This window comes from Uloborus diversus, chromosome 3 (assembly GCF_026930045.1).
Source record: "Uloborus diversus isolate 005 chromosome 3, Udiv.v.3.1, whole genome shotgun sequence".
NCBI lineage: Eukaryota > Metazoa > Arthropoda > Arachnida > Araneae > Uloboridae > Uloborus > Uloborus diversus.
The window spans coordinates 23,159,209-23,181,622 of NC_072733.1; the positions used below are offsets into that span (position 1 = coordinate 23,159,209).

The 22,414-nt window shown below is 30.9% G+C and overlaps 1 protein-coding gene across 1 annotated transcript in view; it reads left to right on the top strand.

The window, feature by feature from the left end:
* The window catches only part of LOC129218043 (neuroligin-2-like), a 61,022-nt gene that overhangs the window by 25,110 nt on the left and 13,498 nt on the right, over positions 1–22,414 (top strand). The window contains exon 4 of the mRNA XM_054852222.1: positions 19,225–19,346. Within this exon, the coding sequence (XP_054708197.1) occupies positions 19,225–19,346 (122 nt within the window). The remainder of the gene's footprint in view (positions 1–19,224; positions 19,347–22,414) is intronic.

Genomic DNA, 22,414 nt, shown 5'->3' on the forward strand with positions numbered 1-22,414 from the left:
ATAACATTATTGAATTGAAGCTGTCTAATCGTAGCTTATTATGAAAATAGCAACTTAAAATCTAAAAATGAAAGATATTTTATACAAACAAATGAGACATAAAGGTACATAAATTCGTTTAAAAACACGTTCTATCAAAGCATGGAGTCAATGGAAAAATTTAATTAAGACAAGTTTTACAAAAATGTATATGCATCTCTTTTACCTTCTACGTTAATTTTATAAGTTTACTCACATTTCGCGGATACATTCTAAAAATAAAAGCATCTTAATGAGCATGTGGATGTTCGGGATTCACGAAGTGACTTTAACTCAAAAGAACGAAAGTATTCTGAACTCGAGAACTAGAAAAACATAATTACGCATTCTCAAAGATAAGACGCTTTCACCAGTATAAAATCAATAACAGGCGACCTACATTGCTGTTTTGAACTTTACAATTCTTTTCTATTAGACAAAGTTTGTGAAAAATGTCTTAGTCAAGTACATGGCACTGCATCGTGTTTTTATCCAATATTCAGCTCATTTATTATATTTTTAAAAATTGACATGGCAAATGTGAAATTGAAAACAGCTTAAGCACTTTGAAATATGTATTTTTCCAATGAATCAACAAAATTGACATATGCTTATTTCATTTTTATAAATGTACTTTGAAAATCTCTCTGATCTCACTTTGAAATATTAATTCATATTTATTACATTTTTACTCCATGCACGTAAATATATGTAAGCCTTCGATCTGAGAATGCTGTTTTTGAGTTTTTAATAATATATTTTGACATATGTTTGGAAGTTGATTCTCCTTTTTTTGCTATCATTGCTGTCCGTAACAAAAAAAAAAACTAAAAAAAAACAGAGCATTTAAATGAAAAAAAAAAAAAATAAATAAATAAAAATATACTTTTTGCTAAAACATAAATTTTATGAGGAGAAATGTAAATGAAGTAAAAACTATCAAATAAGTGCTGGAAATAGCTAGCTTAAGGCTACAATGTAGATTCATCAACAACGCAAAACGCAAGGCTGTGAAGTCGGAGGAAAAATTATCGACTCAAACTCTGGGTATTTCAGTGCCTTCGACTCCGACTCCCTTACCCCTAAATCAGTCCGACTCCGATTATGGCATGAAATAGCAGAGTCGCAGACTTTGGAGGAAAATGACTCCGACTCCAACTTAAACTCTTGAAATTTTAAACCGGTACGACATCGATTCTTCGACTCCAACTCCAAAGCCCAAGCAAAAAGTGCTCATGGTATGAAAAAAATCGTCTGAATTTAATCCAATCATTCTTTGCAGAATTTTATTCGAAAACTCGTGTTTTATTTACTCTAGTTTTTTTTTAAATTTATTAATTGTATATTTGTGCAGTTCATACTTAAAAATAAATATGTAATAACCAGATCTAGAAGCAGAGATATCGCTCGTTTGTAAAAAAAGTTCCACGAAATTTTTAATTTTCTTTTTTTTTTCCGCTTAAAGGTCTTCAAAAGACGTTACATTTTTTGGAAAATAATGACAGATTTTTTGTTCTATAATCACTGGAGAGCACAGCAAACTTAGTTTTCTTAATGCAAATTGCCCGAAGAGTTATACTTCAAACGCGTCTCCTGTCAAATTTTATTTATTCGTATTGTGGCACTCTTCTTCCAAATGAGCGATATAAGCTAATATCATTAAAAAAGGTGAAAATTCGATCTTCAGTCATTATATTTTCCCCTGATAAAAAACCCTAATATTATAACTACTTTCGAGAGTACCATTAAACTATTAACGCATATTACCGACTACGTCACTCTATATAAGTGTCATCCAGATGTGTAGCCACGTTTAATTGCATGCTTAATGCATGAGATTGATGATGCATCCGTTAAACTAAGTTTCAATTTATGTATGCATATAGCATCTAAACATGCATCTTGCGAACAGTACCAGTAACTACATTGCGGATTGCCTCGAGAGTACAAATCGCTATATCATAGACACATCTGAGATCATTATGCTCAACATTCGCATTACTCATCTCCGTGCTGACGTTGATACCCGTATACGAGAAATTTACTAAGGTAAATATTTCATTAATAGTATAACACCATCATTTAGCATATTGAATAAGCAACAATAGGTAGTTTACTGATTTTCAGACTTTAGTTTCCGTACGTAATTTATTGATTTAGTATTAATAAACATTTGGCTGATATTCTTATTATGCCGAATGTAAACTTTTTCAAAAACTATGGTTTCGGATATACAGGCTACCATATAAGTGTTGCCTCTAAAAGAAATATTTGCAGCGGCTGATAAAGAAAAATCTGTTATTCTTATTATACTGAATGTAAACTTTTTCAAAAAAGTATGGTTTCGGATATACAGGCTATCCGTTAAATGTTGCAGCGGTATTCTATTATTGTTCAGAAACTCGATACTTGATTATAAATGTATTCTGTTTTTAACCTATTATTTCTGGAGTTAACTGTCTTCAATAAACTTGTTAAAAACAGTTGTTTTTTCACCACAAAACAAGCAGTCGTTATTATTATTTTTTAAATGTGTTTCGTAAAGAAACGATAGAAGTAAAACGCACGTTTTCTCTCACTCCAACGCTGTTGCCCTTTCTGCGCCTGAGTTAGGCACATTCACAACAAAATTGAACATTTAAATTAAAAAATAAATAATAATCAACGAAAGAGAAGCTGAACAATATTTGAAATCCGGTTTTTAATGATTGCCAAAAAGAATAAAAATTATTAGAAGATGTTCATTTGTTAATGAAAGTAAACAAATTTGAAAGCTGAACTTAAGCACTGTCTATTACACTTTAAACAGATGATTTGACTTGAGTGCATAATTTTTGCCTTGAAATTAATTTGTTAAATTTATAACCAAAACTAACTTTGAAATTGCTTTTATTTTTCATTGTTTTGGCAACAATTGAAAAACAACTACGTCACTTCCGTTTCCTAGCATAAGATGTTTCCCTTCAAAAAATATGTATATTTAAAAGTCTACCTTTCCAAATTTCATATTCCTATTAAATATTTTCAATTTAGTCAAATGTTTTTTTTTTCTGTTCGCTCTTTCCATATATGGTATAAAAGGAAAATATTTGACTGTAATGATTTTCTATTTAATCAACTTTGACCCCTCAAGCTTCACTCTGTTGTTCAAAAATTCGTTAAATGAAAAATATTCTTTATAAGTAGTCATCCAAAAAACTCAACGTGATGAAGATTACTTAACGATTATTAATACTATCACTTCAATGCGCAAATACAAAGATATATTATACAGCACCGCAAAGCAGTTTTATTGATACGTATTTTTATATTAAAAACATTAAAAAAAAACGAGTTTATTTAATAAAAGATACATTTTCTTTTAATGAAAACTTGAGAATTATTAATTTCGTTTGACCTACTTTTTTGTTAACGTACATAAAATTTAAAAAATAATAATAATAATAATGTGATTAAACTAACTGTAACTTACAAAAAGTTGAATAACTATAGTTTCATAAAACAATGGCAAATTTTTAATCATGTAAGGGAAAAGGCTTAAGTGTTCTCGAAAGAAGTTTTTGAATTATCAAAAAATTCAGTTTTTATGTAATAAAATTTAGTTGAATTTTAAAAGATTTAATTAAATTTACAGAGTGATTTGAAGTTATTAATTTTATGTCTGTGATGTCTCCTTACGAGACGAATATTACCCAAACACCGACTATTATTACCGTTGTGGTATAATTGAATCCATGAGAAAATATTTATTTCCGTTGAAGAAATGCAATTGTTCAGTCCTGGGGGGGGGGCGGACATTATTTTATATTAGAATGCGTACTATTTAAACTGTGAACTCATACAATTTTGTTCAGCATATCTCTGTGCATTAAAAAAAAACATACTCCCCTTTGTAATGCTATTTACACTTAGAGTTATGAAACATAATACTTCTGGAGTGAGTATAAAAAGCTGTATGTAAAATTTTGTGAAAAGAAGGGAAATTTAGTTGCTTCCAAACTTTGCAGTTTAAGGTGCTGCTGTTTACAAAAATGTGAAAAACGACTGTGTGAGGTTAATATGTTTTACGTAATGAATTATGAAATTAATACTTGAACATTACAATAAAATAATACTTGAAAAAATGATTAATTTATTTCGATAAACAAGTACTCTGGAAGGGTGTTTTTTTTTTTTATAAATATCATATAATTTCAACTAAACAAATTTAATAAAGTTTACGCTGTTCTTACATACGCGTCTTTTTTAGCATTTTGAGTTTTTTTCATTTGTTTATTTGTGGAGTGGTATGTTTTAAATTTTTCACTAAGAGCTAATTCAGTAAAATCAATCCTTTCATAAACTTCGCCAATAGCTAATTTGGTAATTAGTGCTAGAAACTCAATAACTGATTTCACTTTAAAAAATATGTAATAGTAGTAAGGACAGCTTATTATCCGGAAATCTTACAAATGCAATTTCCTCTTATTTCCATCCTATGTCATCATTAACACCTAAACAATACCTTTTCCATGGTATAACTTATATTGCACACATTTATGTATTCATGTAGCGTTAATTTAACGTAATTTTCTGAAATATGTAGCTCGGAGATTTAGTAAAATAATAGTAAACATTGTAGGTCTCCTTTCATTTTCAGAAAAATAATTCCTTTTTAGATAATATATTTATTATCCTATACTTGAGCGAGTTTCAATGGCGTACTATTAAATCAATTTTTTCCCGAAATTTTAAATTGCACATATAATTTAAAGCCCTTGCCTACATGATCCATTTAACATATTCAATATTTCCATTGATTTTTTTTTGCAGTACGTCAGAAAAATACAATCAAACGAACTAGAGGGTTAAAACAAAAATCTTCCCTTTTTAAAAATGACCTTCTCAACATTTTATCAGCTAAGTAGAGACGAGTAAAGTTAATTTCATGGCAAATCATAAAACGAAAAGAAAAATGACATATCAATAACCAAGAGTGCGTTACAATTTATTTATTTTTTTTACTTTTAAATGGTTTATATTTCACAGCACATGTCGACATTATCAGTTAAATCACTTTGTTTCCATTTAGTTTATGACGTGTGTTATAAAAATACAACCACACGAACTACAAGGTCAAAAAAAAAAAAAAAAAGCTTCATTTTCAACAAAATTCCTTTCCTTTCATCTGCTAAGCATAGCCGAGAAAATCGAATTTCAAGGCAAATCTGGAAATGATTAGAAAAATGAAATTCCTCGAATCTTCACGTGAGCGGGGCTAATTCTTTGCATTGAGTTGTCTTTCATGTTGCAAGAAACCTTCCTATAAAAAAAATGCTATAAAGAAATCAAACACCATTAGTAGATACGAGAATGGAGTTTTCTCAACGTTTTCAGAACGGCCGTGAAGTGTTTATGCTCTCCAACCGGTTCCATTTAGATCCCAGCATTAAGCCATCAAACTGATGATCAGATGGGACGGTGGCTGAATCAGAATTTCTAATGAGTCGCTTTCGCCGACAGAAACGATTGTATTAGCGTGCTTCATTCAAAACGTTAATACCAAGCTGTGGGCCGGACTATTTCGTGTGTCCGGTACAGACTTTCGTGTGAGAAGCACGCAACAATGAATGGAGGTAGTTTTGGACGGGGAGTCCGGAAAAAAAACCTCATGATTCCAGCTACTTTTGTTGCATTACTGCTTACTTTAAGAGGAAAATTATAGTTTTGTCTCATGAATGTAACGTAATACATTACGTAGTGCCGTTTTTTATTTGATATTAAAACATATAAAAACATTTTATTTAAAAACTGCGAAGTACTAAGATGATAACTTCTAAATACTAGTTCTATTAATTTATCATTTTTCTGACAAATCTTTGGAATTCGAATGTTATCTCATTGAGAGCCCCCCCCCCCCGTTTAAGAAAACACTTATAATCTTGAGATTGATTTACTTATTTCCTTAATTGACTTTTATTCCACCATATATATATATATATATATATACAGTCGAACCTCCATATATCGAACTTCCACTTATCGAAATTTTCTTTACATCGAAATCCCAGCAAATTTCTATGCTCATTACATAGAAAAATTGTTCGAAAAAATCTCTATATATTGAATTTTTTTTCAAGACATTCGTAGAATTTTTTTCCTACACTGTTTGTCTCATGAAAAATAAAGGTTAGGAAAGAAAATTATGTTCACTAAAGGTTGCTACGAAACTCATAAGAATCTGGGGTTGAGATGTGTATAGATAGGTCGTTGTTTCGTTCGAGAGTTCTTAAATTCCCTCAATTTTATTTCAAACATCTTAGTTGTAACCAGTAACATTGTAAAATCAGTTTCAATTCATCCCTTTTGTCGTTGATTATCGTTCCTAGTCGTTTAAGCTGCAGTAAAAATCATTCAAGTTATGTAGATTAATTTTTTACTTTTCTCTCGATTTGTCGAAACGAAAATTCCCTAATGTTTCAGATCAAGTTGAATTGCCGAAGAATGAAGATGTATGAAGGCGCAAAAATGTAATTTCTGTTATTTTTTTAATTATTAACTTTCATTTGATATGGTGCTCGTATAAATTAGAAATTAGGTTTTATACACGAAAATTAGCTTTAATTTTAATGTTTTAGGATATTTTTAGGATAAAATAAGATTGTTTCTATTTATCGAAATTTCTATATATCGATAAATATATATATATATATATATATATATATATATATATATATATATATATATATCAATTAGTTCAGAAAGGACATAAGTCTAACAAATGAAACTTTTCAGTATTCAATAAAAAGGGTCTACTTCATTCTAAAAAATAAATTCCATTATAATTTTTATGACGTATCTAACCATATGTAAAATCATTACCTTACCTAAAGTTACTTTTCCTTCTGGCATTGAAAACGATGGCACATCACATGTACTAAATGATGTATGCTTGAAGATATAGATCATATACACGGCAGGTGGTAAATTAATTATTTGGTTTTCGTATATCTGTCACTAAGCCATTGTAACTCATTGCATTTTTAACTAATTTATGACAGAGAGGTGAAAAAATTATGTATCACAAAATTAATGAATAAAAATAATTATAGCTCCCAACCCAGATAAATGCAAACTGTCAGAACACAATGGATAAGTTACAAATGACAATTGGGTACGAGAGGAATATACTGTTTTGTTACTCTTCCGATATGAAATTTTTATCTCATATGCAAAAAAAAAAAAAAAATCCGAAAGACGCAACTTTGTATGTAATTATGATGATGGTAAGGAAATATCTTTGTTTCATGATATTATGTTTTGCGAGTTTAATATTTACAGCTACACTTTACAAAGGCATTTCACTGCATCCTAACACTTTTCAAAACTCACATTTATTTCTTTTTTTTTTTTTTTTGAATTTTTTGATAGTTACTCTTCTGTGTTTTCTGTCATTCACTCTAAGGAAATTCCAAAACGTCGCAGATTATTTCCGAGCAACGATCTGGGATTCCATTGGTTTCAACAGTTTCCTGCAAAAAAAAAAATATATATATATATATATATATATATATATATATATTTGCAATAAAATTTACTGTAATGCTCTAAGCTGCATTAAAAAATATTTAGCTAAAAATACATCGGTAGCTAAAAATATTTTTTAGCTACCGATGCCAAATTATACTCAGCGGTTTTATTAAGTGTTTCGGCTTCAGCTGAATTACAGCCCCTCCATATTGGTTGAGACCAGGATGATGGCTTATGGGACAGTCTGAGGACATTGTAGCTTTGCATGAAGTGCTGACAAGTAAGGTCTTAACAGTTTCTAAACACTAGCGGAAATGAGTCACGTTAGCTGCCCATTATTTTCAAGGAAAGGTACTGAATATTTTTACAGTATTTGAAGGGAATGGGTAAGCTCTCATTTTCCTGTAAAAATTCAATCACGCATGCAATTATGGAATCAGCAGCAAATTAAAGATCAAAAAACGTTTTGCTGATATTCCTGCATTCCAAAAGGCTGGGAATGGCTTTTATAGTTCACGAGTAATTTTCAGTTGCTATAGAAGATTGTTCAACTAATTTGAGCAAAAATGCAGATTATATCAACGTAAACATGACCTTTTTCCAAAAATATCATTTTCTTATTCAAGTCTTTGGTTTATAACAAACAGGGTTATCCTTTACAAATCACAGAATTTTTAGAAAAGTTCACAATATTTGGTAGAATTATCACATTAAATTTTAAATTTGAAAGGGAATTTTTGTAAAAATATTAAATTTTAAAGACGTTTATTTTTAACTTCGCTCGTGCAAAAAATACATTTTTTTGCCTTAAATGTTTCGCAGACAAGGTAGTGTGAAAACAAAGTAAAAAAATCAAAATTGACACTGTATGAATTTAAAAATATGGCGGTGGTTTATTTTGCATTGGAATGCTTCTTGGATGGGCGTTGTTTACACCTCACAAAGCCCATCCGAGTAAAATTGCAAAGCATTGTTTACACTTCAGTAACACTTGTTTGAAATCCCAATAATGATAAATATATCCCAATAATAATAATTTAAATCATATTTCAGCATATTTTCATTTCATTTTTTGACAGAGAATAAAAATAATTTGTGCGGAAACCACCAACTCTTTTGGTGCTATGACGAATTTTTCGTTGTAAGATGACCAAACGTTTGAATTGTGCATTCGTGATTGGACTTTTTGCAGCAATATGTAACATACGCTTTAAATGACAAAAGCTACAGTTTGTTAGGTTTTTATATAGAAATAAGGAAAAAATTGGGTTGTTTTACCTGTCTGGATTTTTCCGTTAATGTAGTATATATTACAACGAATAAAACTTAGTTTTTTAAAATCTCGTATACATATATTTTTTTAATTCTACAGGATTAATTTTCCATCACTTGACTTAAGCCCGGAGAATATTACAGTTTAAGTAGCGATACCGATTTCTTTCCTTATAAACTGTTTTTGTATTCTGAATGTCAAAACGTAAATAGATATTTTTTCTCTTTTATTGAAAAATAAGAGAAATATACGGTTGTCGAATACTTCAACGTCCGTGAATTGAATATTTATCGACTTACATCTGCACGGATACTTTTAAAAGCATATGAGTTTCTTTTTCTTTCTCGTCTTATTCTTAATTTTTTTTTTTTTTGTAAATAACTTGATTAAAAAAAAACAGAAACAAAAAAAAAAAAAGAAGAAGAAGAAAAAAAGGAATAATAATGATAATGATAAAATATCGTTGTTATGCTGTGAGGGCTCCAAACATTACGCACTGCTAGTTACTTGAACTAAAACAAGTACATATTTTTTTTTTAAATGTTCAACAAATATTTAGATAATGGAAACTTACTAGCATAATATATTTTTGTTATCCCTAGTAAATTAACACACGTAAGCTGAATCTTATTAATATGCTTTTCTAGAGTTTAACTGGACGAACGACTTATTCTGGATTTTTTTTTATTGGGTAAACAACCACATGTGTTACAGTGATTCTTGTCGGTTTATGAAGCCTATGAATGCCTGAGTCAGAGCTGGTTCGTAAGCGTTTTTATACTCTTTTCCAATTGTTAGCCTTGTCTTTAAACAACAAACCAGTATGAAAGCAATCAACAACAACAGCCTTCTAAGTAATGTTGCTCTTTTATTGTTTAGACGGATAATTTAACTGAGTTTTGAAACGATCAGTATTTTATTAAAGTTTTTGGAAGTAGGGAAATGAGGGGGAAAGTGAAATAGTTAAAATAACTTACTTTTTTTGAAATGAAAAAGTTTTAAATTTGTTCTAAAAACTAAGGCATATAAATTTAAAAAAAAAAACTATAGTCTATGATAAAACTTGCATTGAAACATTATTTTTTATTTTTGGCAGTAAATTTGTTCCTCCAAAAAAAAGGGGGGAAAGTTTTCATTTCTTTTTTATGGGGGGGGGGCAAAGTGAAAAATAAAGGTTTTCTAAAATGAAAAATTTTCTATTCGCTGTTTAATGATTTTTCTGATCAAATAAATGAGTAAATAAAAGAAAGAATAAATAAATGAAATGAAAAAGAAATAATAAACGAATAAATCAGTTAATAAATGAGAAAATAAATTAGTTAATAAAATAATGAATGAATAAAGAAATAAGTGAATGAAAAAATAAATAAGGAAATTATTAAATAAAGGAATGTAATTAAAATAATTAAGAAATGATTGCGTAAGTGATTTGGTAAAATATTTAATAAGTAAAAGATACGAACCATTACACTTTGCAGTTTCCACTTTGCTCCGCATGCACTTGACTAATTGTATATATCATTCAAAGTGCAAATAAGCTTAATATTAAACAAATGAATACTGCACCGAATATTAGTAGGCCTCAATTATTATTAAAAATATTAAAACACAAGCTTTATCATTCAATAATAATAAAAATATTGACTTTCCACGAAATATTACAATATGATTATCATTTTTTGAAAATTGCTTGTGTCAACATATTCTATCATTCTTACTGGTATTTTTTTTCTTGACTGGAATAGACTCTATGTATTGTTACATAGTTAAAATATTACTAGATAGGTGGTGCGAAAAGCAGAGAATGTATTTACCCTTTTCACTTTGCCCCACATTCCCCGACTAACTTAGATCGGAAGCTAAGAGGGTCACAACTTACGTTAGTTTTCTTTTAAAATCATACTTATTTGCTAGATATTAGTAAAAAACTGCTGTAACCATTTCATGTTGATGAAAAAATGAAAAGCAGTTACATGGGCGTTCAATCCGCACTATAAGAAAATTCGGATACGCTTAAAATCATTTCCGAGCAATGTTCCAAGACTTCATAGGTTGCAACCAGTTTCCTGTAAAATGCACATACATTTGCAAAATATCCTCCTGATTTGCTACAAGTTATTTAAATTTTAGACTTAGCACTGTTGTTAAAAATAATTTTTTCTTCAAATTTTAATGCATAATCAGCATTTTTATTACGTGTTTCATTACGGTCCGTCAGGTTTAACTAAACCCCAAAAAAGGGCCAAAAACAGTCCCCGGACATTATAGTTTTGCAGGAAGTACAGGCAAAGAAGTGATACTGTTTGTTAAATGTTCGCTTGCAGTGCTGCATTAGCTTCGGTCCTGTTTTTGTTTTTTAACGCTGAAGGAGATCTAGTAAATCAGAATGGGTGCTAATCGCTTACTATAACGTATGCAAGGTTTGTAGAAGCGTTCCTGATTTTACAGGGGACCTGACAGACTTCCATTTGGAATTTTTATGAAGTTCTCAAAAATATTACAGGTTATCTTCGGAAAAGTAACTGATTTTTATCTGTAAAACTATGTTTTTTGTCAGATACGTTGATGGCAGAATTTAAGCATATTAAGGTGCCCATTATTTTCTGGCATGTTTCTGAATTGTTTTTACAGTGCGGCGGAACTGTAATTCTGAATTACACGTCCTTGGATTTACATGGGCTTGGAATAATTTTCCAACTTACAAAAACTGGCTAAAAGATAGTAATAGATGAACTACTCAAACAAATTTCTCTTTAAAAATGTTGAAACCGTAAAAGTTTATAGCTAAAAAAAAATGCTGCAGCTGGATGTATTAATGGAACGGAATAAGATACCGGTGAAGGAAAAAGAGCTGGTATTCTCACTGCTCATAGAACGGTGTGAGAACCACTACACTGTGACGGCATTTGAGGGAAGTCAAAGGCGACGTATTTGTTTTGTGCAATGAGCTATACGGTGCATATGTAGGCGCAGCAAACTGTATACTTTTTCCAATATAGTTTGCTGTAAAAAATTGCACCCTGTTTCACAGAAATTTTTTCATTAAAATTTTCCTGAGTTTTGAACAGTGTATGTAATTTTTAATGAATATACATTGATGTTTATACAAAATGCATAAACCATTTTCTATTTTCGGAATTTAATATCGGAATGGTAAAAACAAGTACCACGAAAAAAAAATCCTAAGAAAACTTTTTAGATCCGAATGGCATAACAAACTACCTTAACTTCGAAAAAGATAAATTTCGGCATCGGAAAGATCGTTCTTAGCCGTGCGACTTTCTCGGTATCTCTCTTCTTCCTCTCGGGAGATTCCATTACGAACTGGGTGCTATTGGACGGAAGAAAAAAAGTTCAAGCTTTTGGCGAGATTTATTTTCTTGGAGACTTTCGTTTGTGTGTGCTTGTGTACTGGGAGAATCTTGCTGTTATTTGAGATATTTTTAGCTGTTCTACGAAAGAAAATCCGGACCGATATTGTCACGGCATGTCATTTACGAGAGCCCTCAAGGGGGTGCGTATCGATGAGTGTAGTCCAGTGTTTGCTCTTTCTTGATGTGTTTGGATGCTGTAACACTTACTGGTTGTTATCAGGAAAGAATCTTCCGGAGGAATGAGTGATAACAAGGTTCGAGTTTGAATCATTGTTTCTTAGTGAAACTTTTACTGGAGACATTCATGGTATTGTGACTGATTTGATTAAATGATCTAAACAGATAGTTAATCGAACATTTTAGTTCATTACGTCGTAAAAATGAATTTCATCAAGTACAAGGTTGTTTTTGAGGCCAAAATATTGAGCATTGTTCATGCTTGAAAGAGAAAGGAACAAAATGACGTGCGTACAAGTTTCTTTTTTTTTATTGAATGGGAAGATAATATAAAACAAAACAAAGCTTTTATACAAAAAAAAAAAAAAAAATCCTTACAAATAAGATAGTGCATGGTGAAAGCATTTCCCAGGAAAATTTAGCTTTTGCTTTGGTCTGAAAACGGTTGCGGTACATGGAGAAGTAATGTGCGTTGTATGGATCCCTGAAATCTAATCCACTGTATTTGTTCAGATACGAGTGTACGCAATTCTAGTTGCGAATATTGAATTATGAAAATTGAAACTAATGAATCATTTAAGTTACTAGATTAAATAATTGCTAAAACGATGCAATACGAGAACTTGGCGTGAACTTAAAATTCAGTTTCATATTTTGCGAGCCACAAAGAGAGTTCATGAAAAGTTTTATATAGTTCAATTTGTTTTATATTGTTTTTCAAACTAAAAGGTGAACTTTTACGTACGCTATATATTGGCTCTTCCGCACATGCATGCATTCCTACAACTGTTTGAACTACTGAAATACCCATTGATTATCTCGAGTTAATTTTCACGAGATTTATCATGACATATGTAGGTGCGTAAGTACAAGGTCTTAAATCTTTAAAGAAAGACTCCTCACTTTTTATAAAATACATTTACATAAAATGTGGTAAGATAATTCCCTGATTCTTCTTAAAGCCTTTTAAATAAAGTTTGAAGATAAAAAGAGTTTGATTGTATACAGTTGTTGCTTGGTTTTAAAATATTATTAAACTGTTGTTAAAGCTACAACATAATTTATTTTAATTTTGCGAAATTCTTTGAAAATAAATGCTCTACTTATCTCATGTAGTTCGTGCTTAAAAATAGTAAATTTTGCAAAATGAAATCACATTCATGTGCAATATTATATTTGGTAAACAATACTATATCTACTATCCTGAATCGACCTGGATAGCAAAGCCAAAGGTTTTACCGCGCTGAAATTTGCAGATAAGGCAACTCACAGTACTGTCAATATCATGAGTTGTTATTATTAACTCAGGTAATATCAACTAGGAATCATGATGTGAATGCAATAGCAACTTAAAATTGCATTAATTGTCAATAAAATCCGTCAATTATTAACCACATTGGATCTGCTTTATAAGAAATACTTACTTACCCAAAAAGCTTAATAAAAATCAAACGTTATATAGAGTTTTACGTCTGTTTTAGAAACAACCATAACACATCATCGTCTCCGGTTCACTATAAAAGATAAATTAGAAAATATTATTGGTGACTGTTGTCTATATTATTGTTATGTACTTGCTAAATTAATCACATTACAGTAGCTATTTCTTTCTAAATAATTCTCGTAACAAATTGCACAGTTATTCATCTTATACTGATCAAACAAAATTTTTTACTTAAATATATCGAAAACGTGAGGAGGAACTTTCTAGTTATATAGTTGAATCAAAACGTTCTGTTTAAGGAGCATTTATTTTTCAAAAATAGCCAATGACTCTGAAATACTTTCTGCAAATATTGAGCATGCTATTATGTATAAATGTTTCACTGAAACATATCTTACTAAATTGTAATTGCAAAATACTGTTGCATAACTTTAACGAAGTGATTTATCTCTATTTATCAGTTTTATGTCACAAAAAACATATTATGCCTCCTCCGTAAAGCCTAAAGATTGACAAAAATAATTATCAGAAGATAGATTATAAATCAACGAATTATTTTAAGTAGTATAATTTCCTCATGAACTGTTTTCAGCTTTGATGAGTTAGCCAATAAGAAAAATTGAAAAATAAGTATAACCGCCTGCCTTGACTAGTGGTCAGAGAAGACTGACTGCGACAGGAAGGTCCGGGTTCGAATCCTGGCTCGGACAGGGACGTACTTTCTCTCTCCTGTCCTTGGCCATTCTTTGTGTGAATGTGTCGTTGTGATGTGAATGAGTGCCTACCCTATAAACGGGTCCTTATAGCATGTGTGTACTGTAGAACTCAGATTTCACACCAAAGTTAGAAAAGTGAAGCAGCACACCCCGAGTTGCCAGTCTTGCTGACACACGACACCAATAAAAAAATAAGTATAAATTATAGCAGTTAATTATTAACCCTTCAGATAAATAATCTTGAAATACTGTAGAAAATATTTATAGGCTATTTTCTTCACAGAATATTTCCATTGAAACTTAACAATTGAAGGTTGAATGAGGTTCATCTAATCAAAAAAAAAAAATATCTACGCAACATAGGTCTCACCATCTTTTTCAGCGATTGATAGGGAATAATTTGAATGTATTTTATCTGCACATCAATATTTCGGGAACAGTTTTATTCAGCGGATCGTTTTACTTACACATTGCTGCAACCACGTGTTTCTGGGTTACAAGGAACTTTTTTTTCAATGAAAAATAAGTGATATCATGAATGAGAAGTCATCGTCCTTAAGCTCACTTAATTCGCATTGAAAAAAAAGTGTTCATTGTAACCCAGAAACACGTGTTTGTAGTAATATGCAGTTTTGTGCAATTGAGCGATGTTACTTCTTATTTAACTGGTAGTTATAATATATGTATTTACCCATTGTATCGCACCCCCCTTTCTTTTGATGATTCAGTATTAGAGGTTAGTGCGGTACAATCACTTTGCCATTGACAAACCCTGAAGGTAAGAGAGAGAACTGCGTTTTTTCCTTCATATCTGCCTTTTTTAGTGTTCACTTTGGCTGTTGCAGTAATAATAGGAAAATTTAAAAAACAATGATTTGAATTCTGAAATTTTGAATTCAAATTATGTGTTTCGCAATCACGAGTTGCGACAGGACCCTACTCATTGGAGTTATTGTTTATAGAAACGGCTCATGTTCCCCCAAACCTACCCCTCCTCCTGGGCGGTTACGTATGTATAGTTGTATGTGTGTGTGCAGGCGTGTGTGTATGTGTGGGCGCGCGTGCATGTGTAGGCTTGTCTGTGTGAGTAGACCTGTGTGTATGCACGTAGGGGGGTGTGTATGAGTGTGCCTGTGTGTAGGGCATGGATGTCACCGACCAGGAGAAGCGGAATCTGGAGGACATTGCTCAGGACCGGAGCAGCCGCGCCTGCAGATGCCGGTGGGCGGTGGTGCTGCAGAGGCTCCTGGTTCAAGTGGAAAAAGGAACCGAACATCAAAGACGGTCAAGTGAGAACAATAAGCAATCGTGATTGCTCAAAAAAATTACATAATGATCCGAATATAAAACAAATTATGTATGAATTTGGAATATATATATATATATATATATATATTTTTAATAGCCGTTTTATTTTATTTATTTATTTTATTTATTTTTTTCTTTCATTTTCAGTGTAAGGTTTTATAAGCACCCAATATATATGTTCATGACATCTTTTAATCTAGGGGAAGAGTGGGTACAGTGAGACATGAAAATCGCATGAAAGTACTGCTGTTGTGAAATTATAAGCCCATTCTTAAAAACTTCCAGTCAAACCTCGTATAAGCTTCTTAAAGTAATCAAACTGACACTAGCATTAAGGAAAATGTTCAAATTAATTTGAATGCGAGTGCGTATATATGTTCATGACATCTTTTAATCTAGGGGAAGAGTGGGTACAGTGAGACATGAAAATGGCATGAAAGTACTGCTGTTGTGAAATTATAAGCCCATTCTTAAAAACTTCCAGTCAAACCTCGTATAAGCTTCTTAAAGTAATCAAACTGACACTAGCATTAAGGAAAATGTTCAAATTAATTTGAATGCGAGTGCGTATATATGTTCACATCTTTTAATCTAGGGGAAGAGTGGGTACAGTGAGACATGAAAATGGCATGAAAGTACTGCTGTTGTGAAATTATAAGCCCATTCTTAAAAACTTCCAGTCAAACCTCGTATAAGCTTCTTAAAGTAATCAAACTGACACTAGCATTAAGGAAAATGTTCAAATTAATTTGAATGCGAGTTAAATACATTAAAATTGCGTCCAGGCACTATGAAAAAAGGTAGAAAATAGCATCAGCACTTAGAATACAATCATTTCATTCCAATGCTTAGAGCACGTAGTTATTACACAAACTTAAAATAAAAAAATCATATTATTGTTTAAGAAAATGTTTCAAATTTAAACCAAAATTTAAATTTAAATAGTTTTTGGAACCATTACGCAATTAATGTGCGGTATCAATAGGAATTTATGACAGATTTATTAAATCATAAAATTATATTTTAGCTTAATTATTTTAGCAAACATTCTTACATTACAGTTACAATATATGACCTAGCCTTCATTTTTTATTTTACTTGATTTATGCTACCTAATATTAAAGTAAGAAGTATTCCCTTAACCCTCTTTTTAGTATGTTATAGTCTTTTTATGGGAAAATTAATGCATTTTTATCTTGAACAGCGATTGTTTTTCTTAATTTTATAGCAGAAAGCAACCTAGTCCTTGTCCTAAATAAAACCACGAACGTATCTAACATGAGGTTTCCCTCTCTTTTCCCATCATATTCGAGCACATGAACGCATAAAGCTACTAAGTACAAGACTGATAAGATTAAGCAGTGTCCTATTAAAGCGGCTTCTGTCAAGCGGAACTCATAACTGTACCTCAGAGAGTTGATGTTATTATGCATGAAATTGCAATTTCAGCCAATTACTTTGTTATCACTATCTTTCATAAGTTATATTTGAAAGTTACATGAATAAGGGTTTTATTGAACTTCCTTCTGTTAATTACAGCGATAAAATTTTCAGATATGAAGATGGTTAAAATTATATTATGATTTGAAACATCGTAGGATTGTAGCAGAATTAAATATTCAATGCAGTATAACTTATAATAAGTACTGGATTTAATGATATGAAATTAAATACTCTTTACATATTTTGCAGGTTTCCGGGTGTAATATTTTTTTTTCTAGAGAGAGTAGGATTTTGTAGTAAATAAATAACCAAGAAACAATATCTTTGCAGTTCCAGCTGCAATTTGTAATATTGATGAAAGTTAACTATTAGACCAAACGTTATGAGACCTTGTTTTTACTCTACACAAAAACAAAAATAGAAAATATAATTAATAGGCTGGGACCGCAATGGGAAAGCAATTCATAAAAAAAAAAAAAAAAAAAAAAAAAAAAATCTAGAATGGTTTAATTTTTTCTGCAGATGAGAAAATCCATGTCACATCAAACCAAAAGCGTGAATTTTTGACCTCAACATTTCTGATTTTAATAAAACTTGGCATGTAGGACACATATCACAAAATAAGTAAGACTATTAATTTTTATATTTCGATTTCGAAAATTGTTTAAAATAGAGGCCTATAAAAAAAACTCAAAAAGTGCAAAAAAAAAAAAGTTCTTTCAAGTGACTGTAACTTCTCACCTTACTATGTATAGTAGAGTAAAAATTAGAAAAAAACATTATAAAGCTAAAAATAGAGCTGTCTATTGACGTATTACATAACTTTTTTACGACAAAGTGTAGTTTAAAGATTATATATATATATATATATATATATATATTATTGCTACAGCACTATTCTTCCACTGTATCAAAAATTAGGTCGAAACCACAATGGCAAGTCACAGCAGAAATGTTTTTATAATTAGCACAAATGTAACAAATTTTGAAGAATTTTCAAAATAGAAATATAAAAATTGACAGGATTACTTATCTTGTCGTATGTGTCCTTCATGCAAAATTTTGGTACAGTGTAAGAACAGTGTTGGGGGTGGGGCGAAAAAATATTTTTTATGTATTAGAGGAGGGTGAAATATTCAAAGTCAAATGTCACTGTGAATGAACTTGAAACCTGAATCAGTCGTAAGAAGATCATACATATAAAGCTGTATTCACTTTACTTTACAATGGTTTTGAAATTTTTCTTCTTTTAGAATTAGGAGGGAAGTTACAGTCATTTTTTTCGCAGTTTTTTTTTTTTTTTTTTAATTTTTACAGGCATACATTTTGAAGAATTTTCAATGTAAAAATCTAAAAGTTTGCAGGTTTACGAACCTTTACATATGTTTTCGTTATATCAAATTTTATGAAAATTGAAAATGGTGAGGTCAAAAACTTCCTTGATTAGTTGATCTGATATGGAATAGCTCAACTGCTTGGGTTATTATATTCTTTAATCTTTAGAAATAACCTTTTTCGGACTGGAGTAGACTACATGTGCAACTACGTCGTTAAAATATTAATAGATCAGCTGTGCTAAAAACTGGGTTTATGTTTCGAACAAAGTATCATGTTTTAAACCTTTTTTGCGTATTTTAAATTCGTATCCTTAAAATAAAAATCATTCTGTAAAAAAACAGAGTGTTTTATATAAGTAAACTAATATAGTATTATTTGTAATATTCTTCTTTATTTACGTTACTTGCAATAAGTTAACCCTGCAAATGAATTGCTCGCAAAATATACATCAAACTGGTACTGGCATCTGTCCTAAACTTTAAGAAATGTAATTTTTCCACTTTATGCTTTAAAGTATAATGTAATATTTCGATATTTACACTAACTTGTGTGGCAGGAACATTTTAATGAATTTTTTTATCAGTTTGAAATGGTGTTTTATTTTCATTGTTCTGAATTTTGCAGTGATCCGAACATTACCCCGCATCAAGAGTTGGAAAGTCTAGCATCTGATAAAGCTAGAGGGCGATTTGAGAAGTTTGTTTGGGCCCAGTATGAAACGGTACATCAGAAGTATTTATTAATAGGTGAGTATCAAATCAAGGGTATTTGATATACGTACATATTTACTGCAGCTTTGAACTTCGCATAACTTAAACGTCCTACTAAAGTACATAAAGTACATGTCATGTCTCAAAGGTGGTTTTTGTGACAACGTCTTACTTCCCTTAATACTTGATCAATTTGCATAAGTAAGACATCATGTCAAAGATTTTATTCACCTACTTTGGCGAAAATTTAAAAAAAAACTATGCCATTTTTGTTGTTTTGTCAAAAAGACCCGATTTAATACGTTCTTTATTACGTATTTTTACATACCCTCTATGAAGGCACATTGTCGCAGTGGGTTAGATCGTCATGCTAAAGAGTTAAAGAGCGTGAATTTGAATCACCATGCGTCAAAAAATATCCTTTTTAGTGATTTATTTTCTTTAGCAGGATTCAGAGATACAGTTCTGTCGCTGTTAAAATCAGGAAGCAAGAAATTCAATTTAACATAGTAAGTCGCAGTTTATTTTTTAAAAATATTTTAACAAAGTAGAGGCGTCAGTCTTAATTTAGTTTAACTCCATTATACATTGCTTTAGTGTATAGCATTACAAGATGGATACCCACTAGCTCATTGGTTAGAGCTGTTAATAACGTGAAGGGATTGATACTCCATGGAGAAAAGTTTTTAATGACTTATTTTCATCAGCTGAATCCTGCTCTAAATGTCTATTACTATATAATTTTCTCATGAATGGGGAATAACACGGTAAATGACAGTATTGCATTTATCACTCACCTATATTTGTTCTCAAGTGTGTATTTACCCCCTTAATACTGCATCAAACTTTTAAAAAAAGGAAAAACGTAATAAATAATTTTTGGCCTCTATCTATGGAAAAAAAAAAAATAAAAGTCACACATGTCTGCGGTGATTAAAAAAAAAAAAAAACCCTTAAAACATCGGTTCTTTGAATTCCTTTCGTCGAGAAAGAATGTTTTGCACGTGTAAGCTAGTAAAAAATATAGTGTTTTGTGTTTTTTGTTCAAGCTTCAAAGAGTGAACTGAAAGGGTTTTTGAAATAAATGATATTCAATTATGAAAACATAATTTTTCATTGCAATTCCCTTTAGAACTTAAAAATCGTGAATTTCTGAAAGGACACCGGTCAAATAACTGTCTGATTGGTGAAAAGTTAAATTACAAAACAATTGTCGTCATTGAAAAATCAAAACGAAAAAGCAGTGTTCCGGATGGGATGAAATTCGGCCTGCCATTCTCAGCCCACCCTTCGTAATATCGTCTGTCTGCTGGAAGTGCCTCCGTTGACGATGGCCTGACAATCTCTCTCCCATTACACGTATCCACCGAGACAAAAACAAAGTTTCTTCGATGATTCGTCTGGTAGAAATAACGTCACGAATATTGCCCATTCTACAAGTTCCTTCTTTTACATCTTACTTCACGTGAGAGCTGAGCGTATCACATCATTTTTAAGTAACTGAGTGGCGAGCGTCTACCATGAAATTTGAATAAATTTCCAAATGACCAAACCTTCTTGGTGTTGCATTTTCAATTTCAAATAGTGTATAATCATTATCTTTTATGCCAATAAAATCTTGCAACAAAAAAAATAAGAAGAAGAAGAAGAAGAAGAAAAAAATAATGTTCCTAAAGACATATTAATTATCTGTTCATTATTGCATTTGCTGCACTTCTTTCAATTTAGCAATAATCATAGTTTTTTAATGTGCATTTAAGTCACCATTTTACTAATGAAACATTCCATACCGTTAGAAAATCTAATCAAGTTACTTAAAGATGATAACATAGTTATACTAATCATTAGAAACATAAACATTTTAATGGTAACATTTATTTTGCTAGGTTAACTAAGCGATTAGATTATTTAACTGAAGTAAAAAACGTATTTCGCGGTATTACTTTTTCTATGTATTAATGTAACATTTTTCTCAATCACTACTAGATTTGCTTTTGATACCTTAACGTAAGTTTTTATATCATACATCTACACAATTATACACTACGTTAATGACGATTTTTCGTGCAACTAAATATTATTAACGACATGGCTGAAAATATTTAAAATGTTAACGTTTTCATTAAATTAACTCAAAATCTTAATCTTGTAATGGCGTGATATGCTTTTTGATGTTATTTTTAACGCCATCATATTACCTTGAAATCGCTCGCATTTTTCAGTCCCTAATGGTTTTTGACTTTCTCGGCCTATTTTTTGAACAAAATAACAAATTTGCACTTTAGAAAGTACATATGATCATGAATATCGCAACATCGTTGATTCAATTTAACGTTAATTCGTTTCACTATTTTTCCTTTGCTTGCTAAAATAAAATCTTTCGTAAAAATCATTATTTTTTTTTCACTTAAGGCAAAATAAACGACTTACTGTAAGGAAATAGTACCTAAATTAAAAAATAAAAACCCTTTGTTGATTTAACTACCGAGTTAGATTTTTATGGGTGACAACGAAAAATTTACATATAACTTCTTACACTGTAAAAACGATTCAGAAACGTTCCTGGAAAATAATTGGCAGCTGATGTGCCCAATTTCTACCAGTAACATATCTTACAAAAACCAGGAACGTTTTCCGATAAAAGTCAGTAACCTTTCTGAAATATCAGGAAATTTCCCCTGTTAAAGCCAGTCGTGAACCATCTAGAAATATTAAATAGGTTTAACTAATTGATTAGAACCATCCTGATTTATCAAGAAAGCTCCAGAAGTATTAGAGCAACCACGACTAAAACTACGCGAAAATTGCAATTAAGAACCAAGCACATTCCTTGCCTGCAATTTCTGCCTCGCAAGGCTGTGATCATCCAGTGACTTATTTGCTCATATTGGAAGTTTAGTCAAACCGGACGGGCTATGTCCAATCTAAAGCCGATACACTTAATGAACACGCTCAGTCAATATTTAAACTGGTAGCAAAATTTATTTTTCACACCAGTGAAAGGTCTGCATTCGTGCATCTTTTAGGAATTCAGGAAACTTTTTTGCGAAGATACTTGATTTTTTAGGGAAATAGGTGAAAATCTCTGAAATCACGAAACGTTC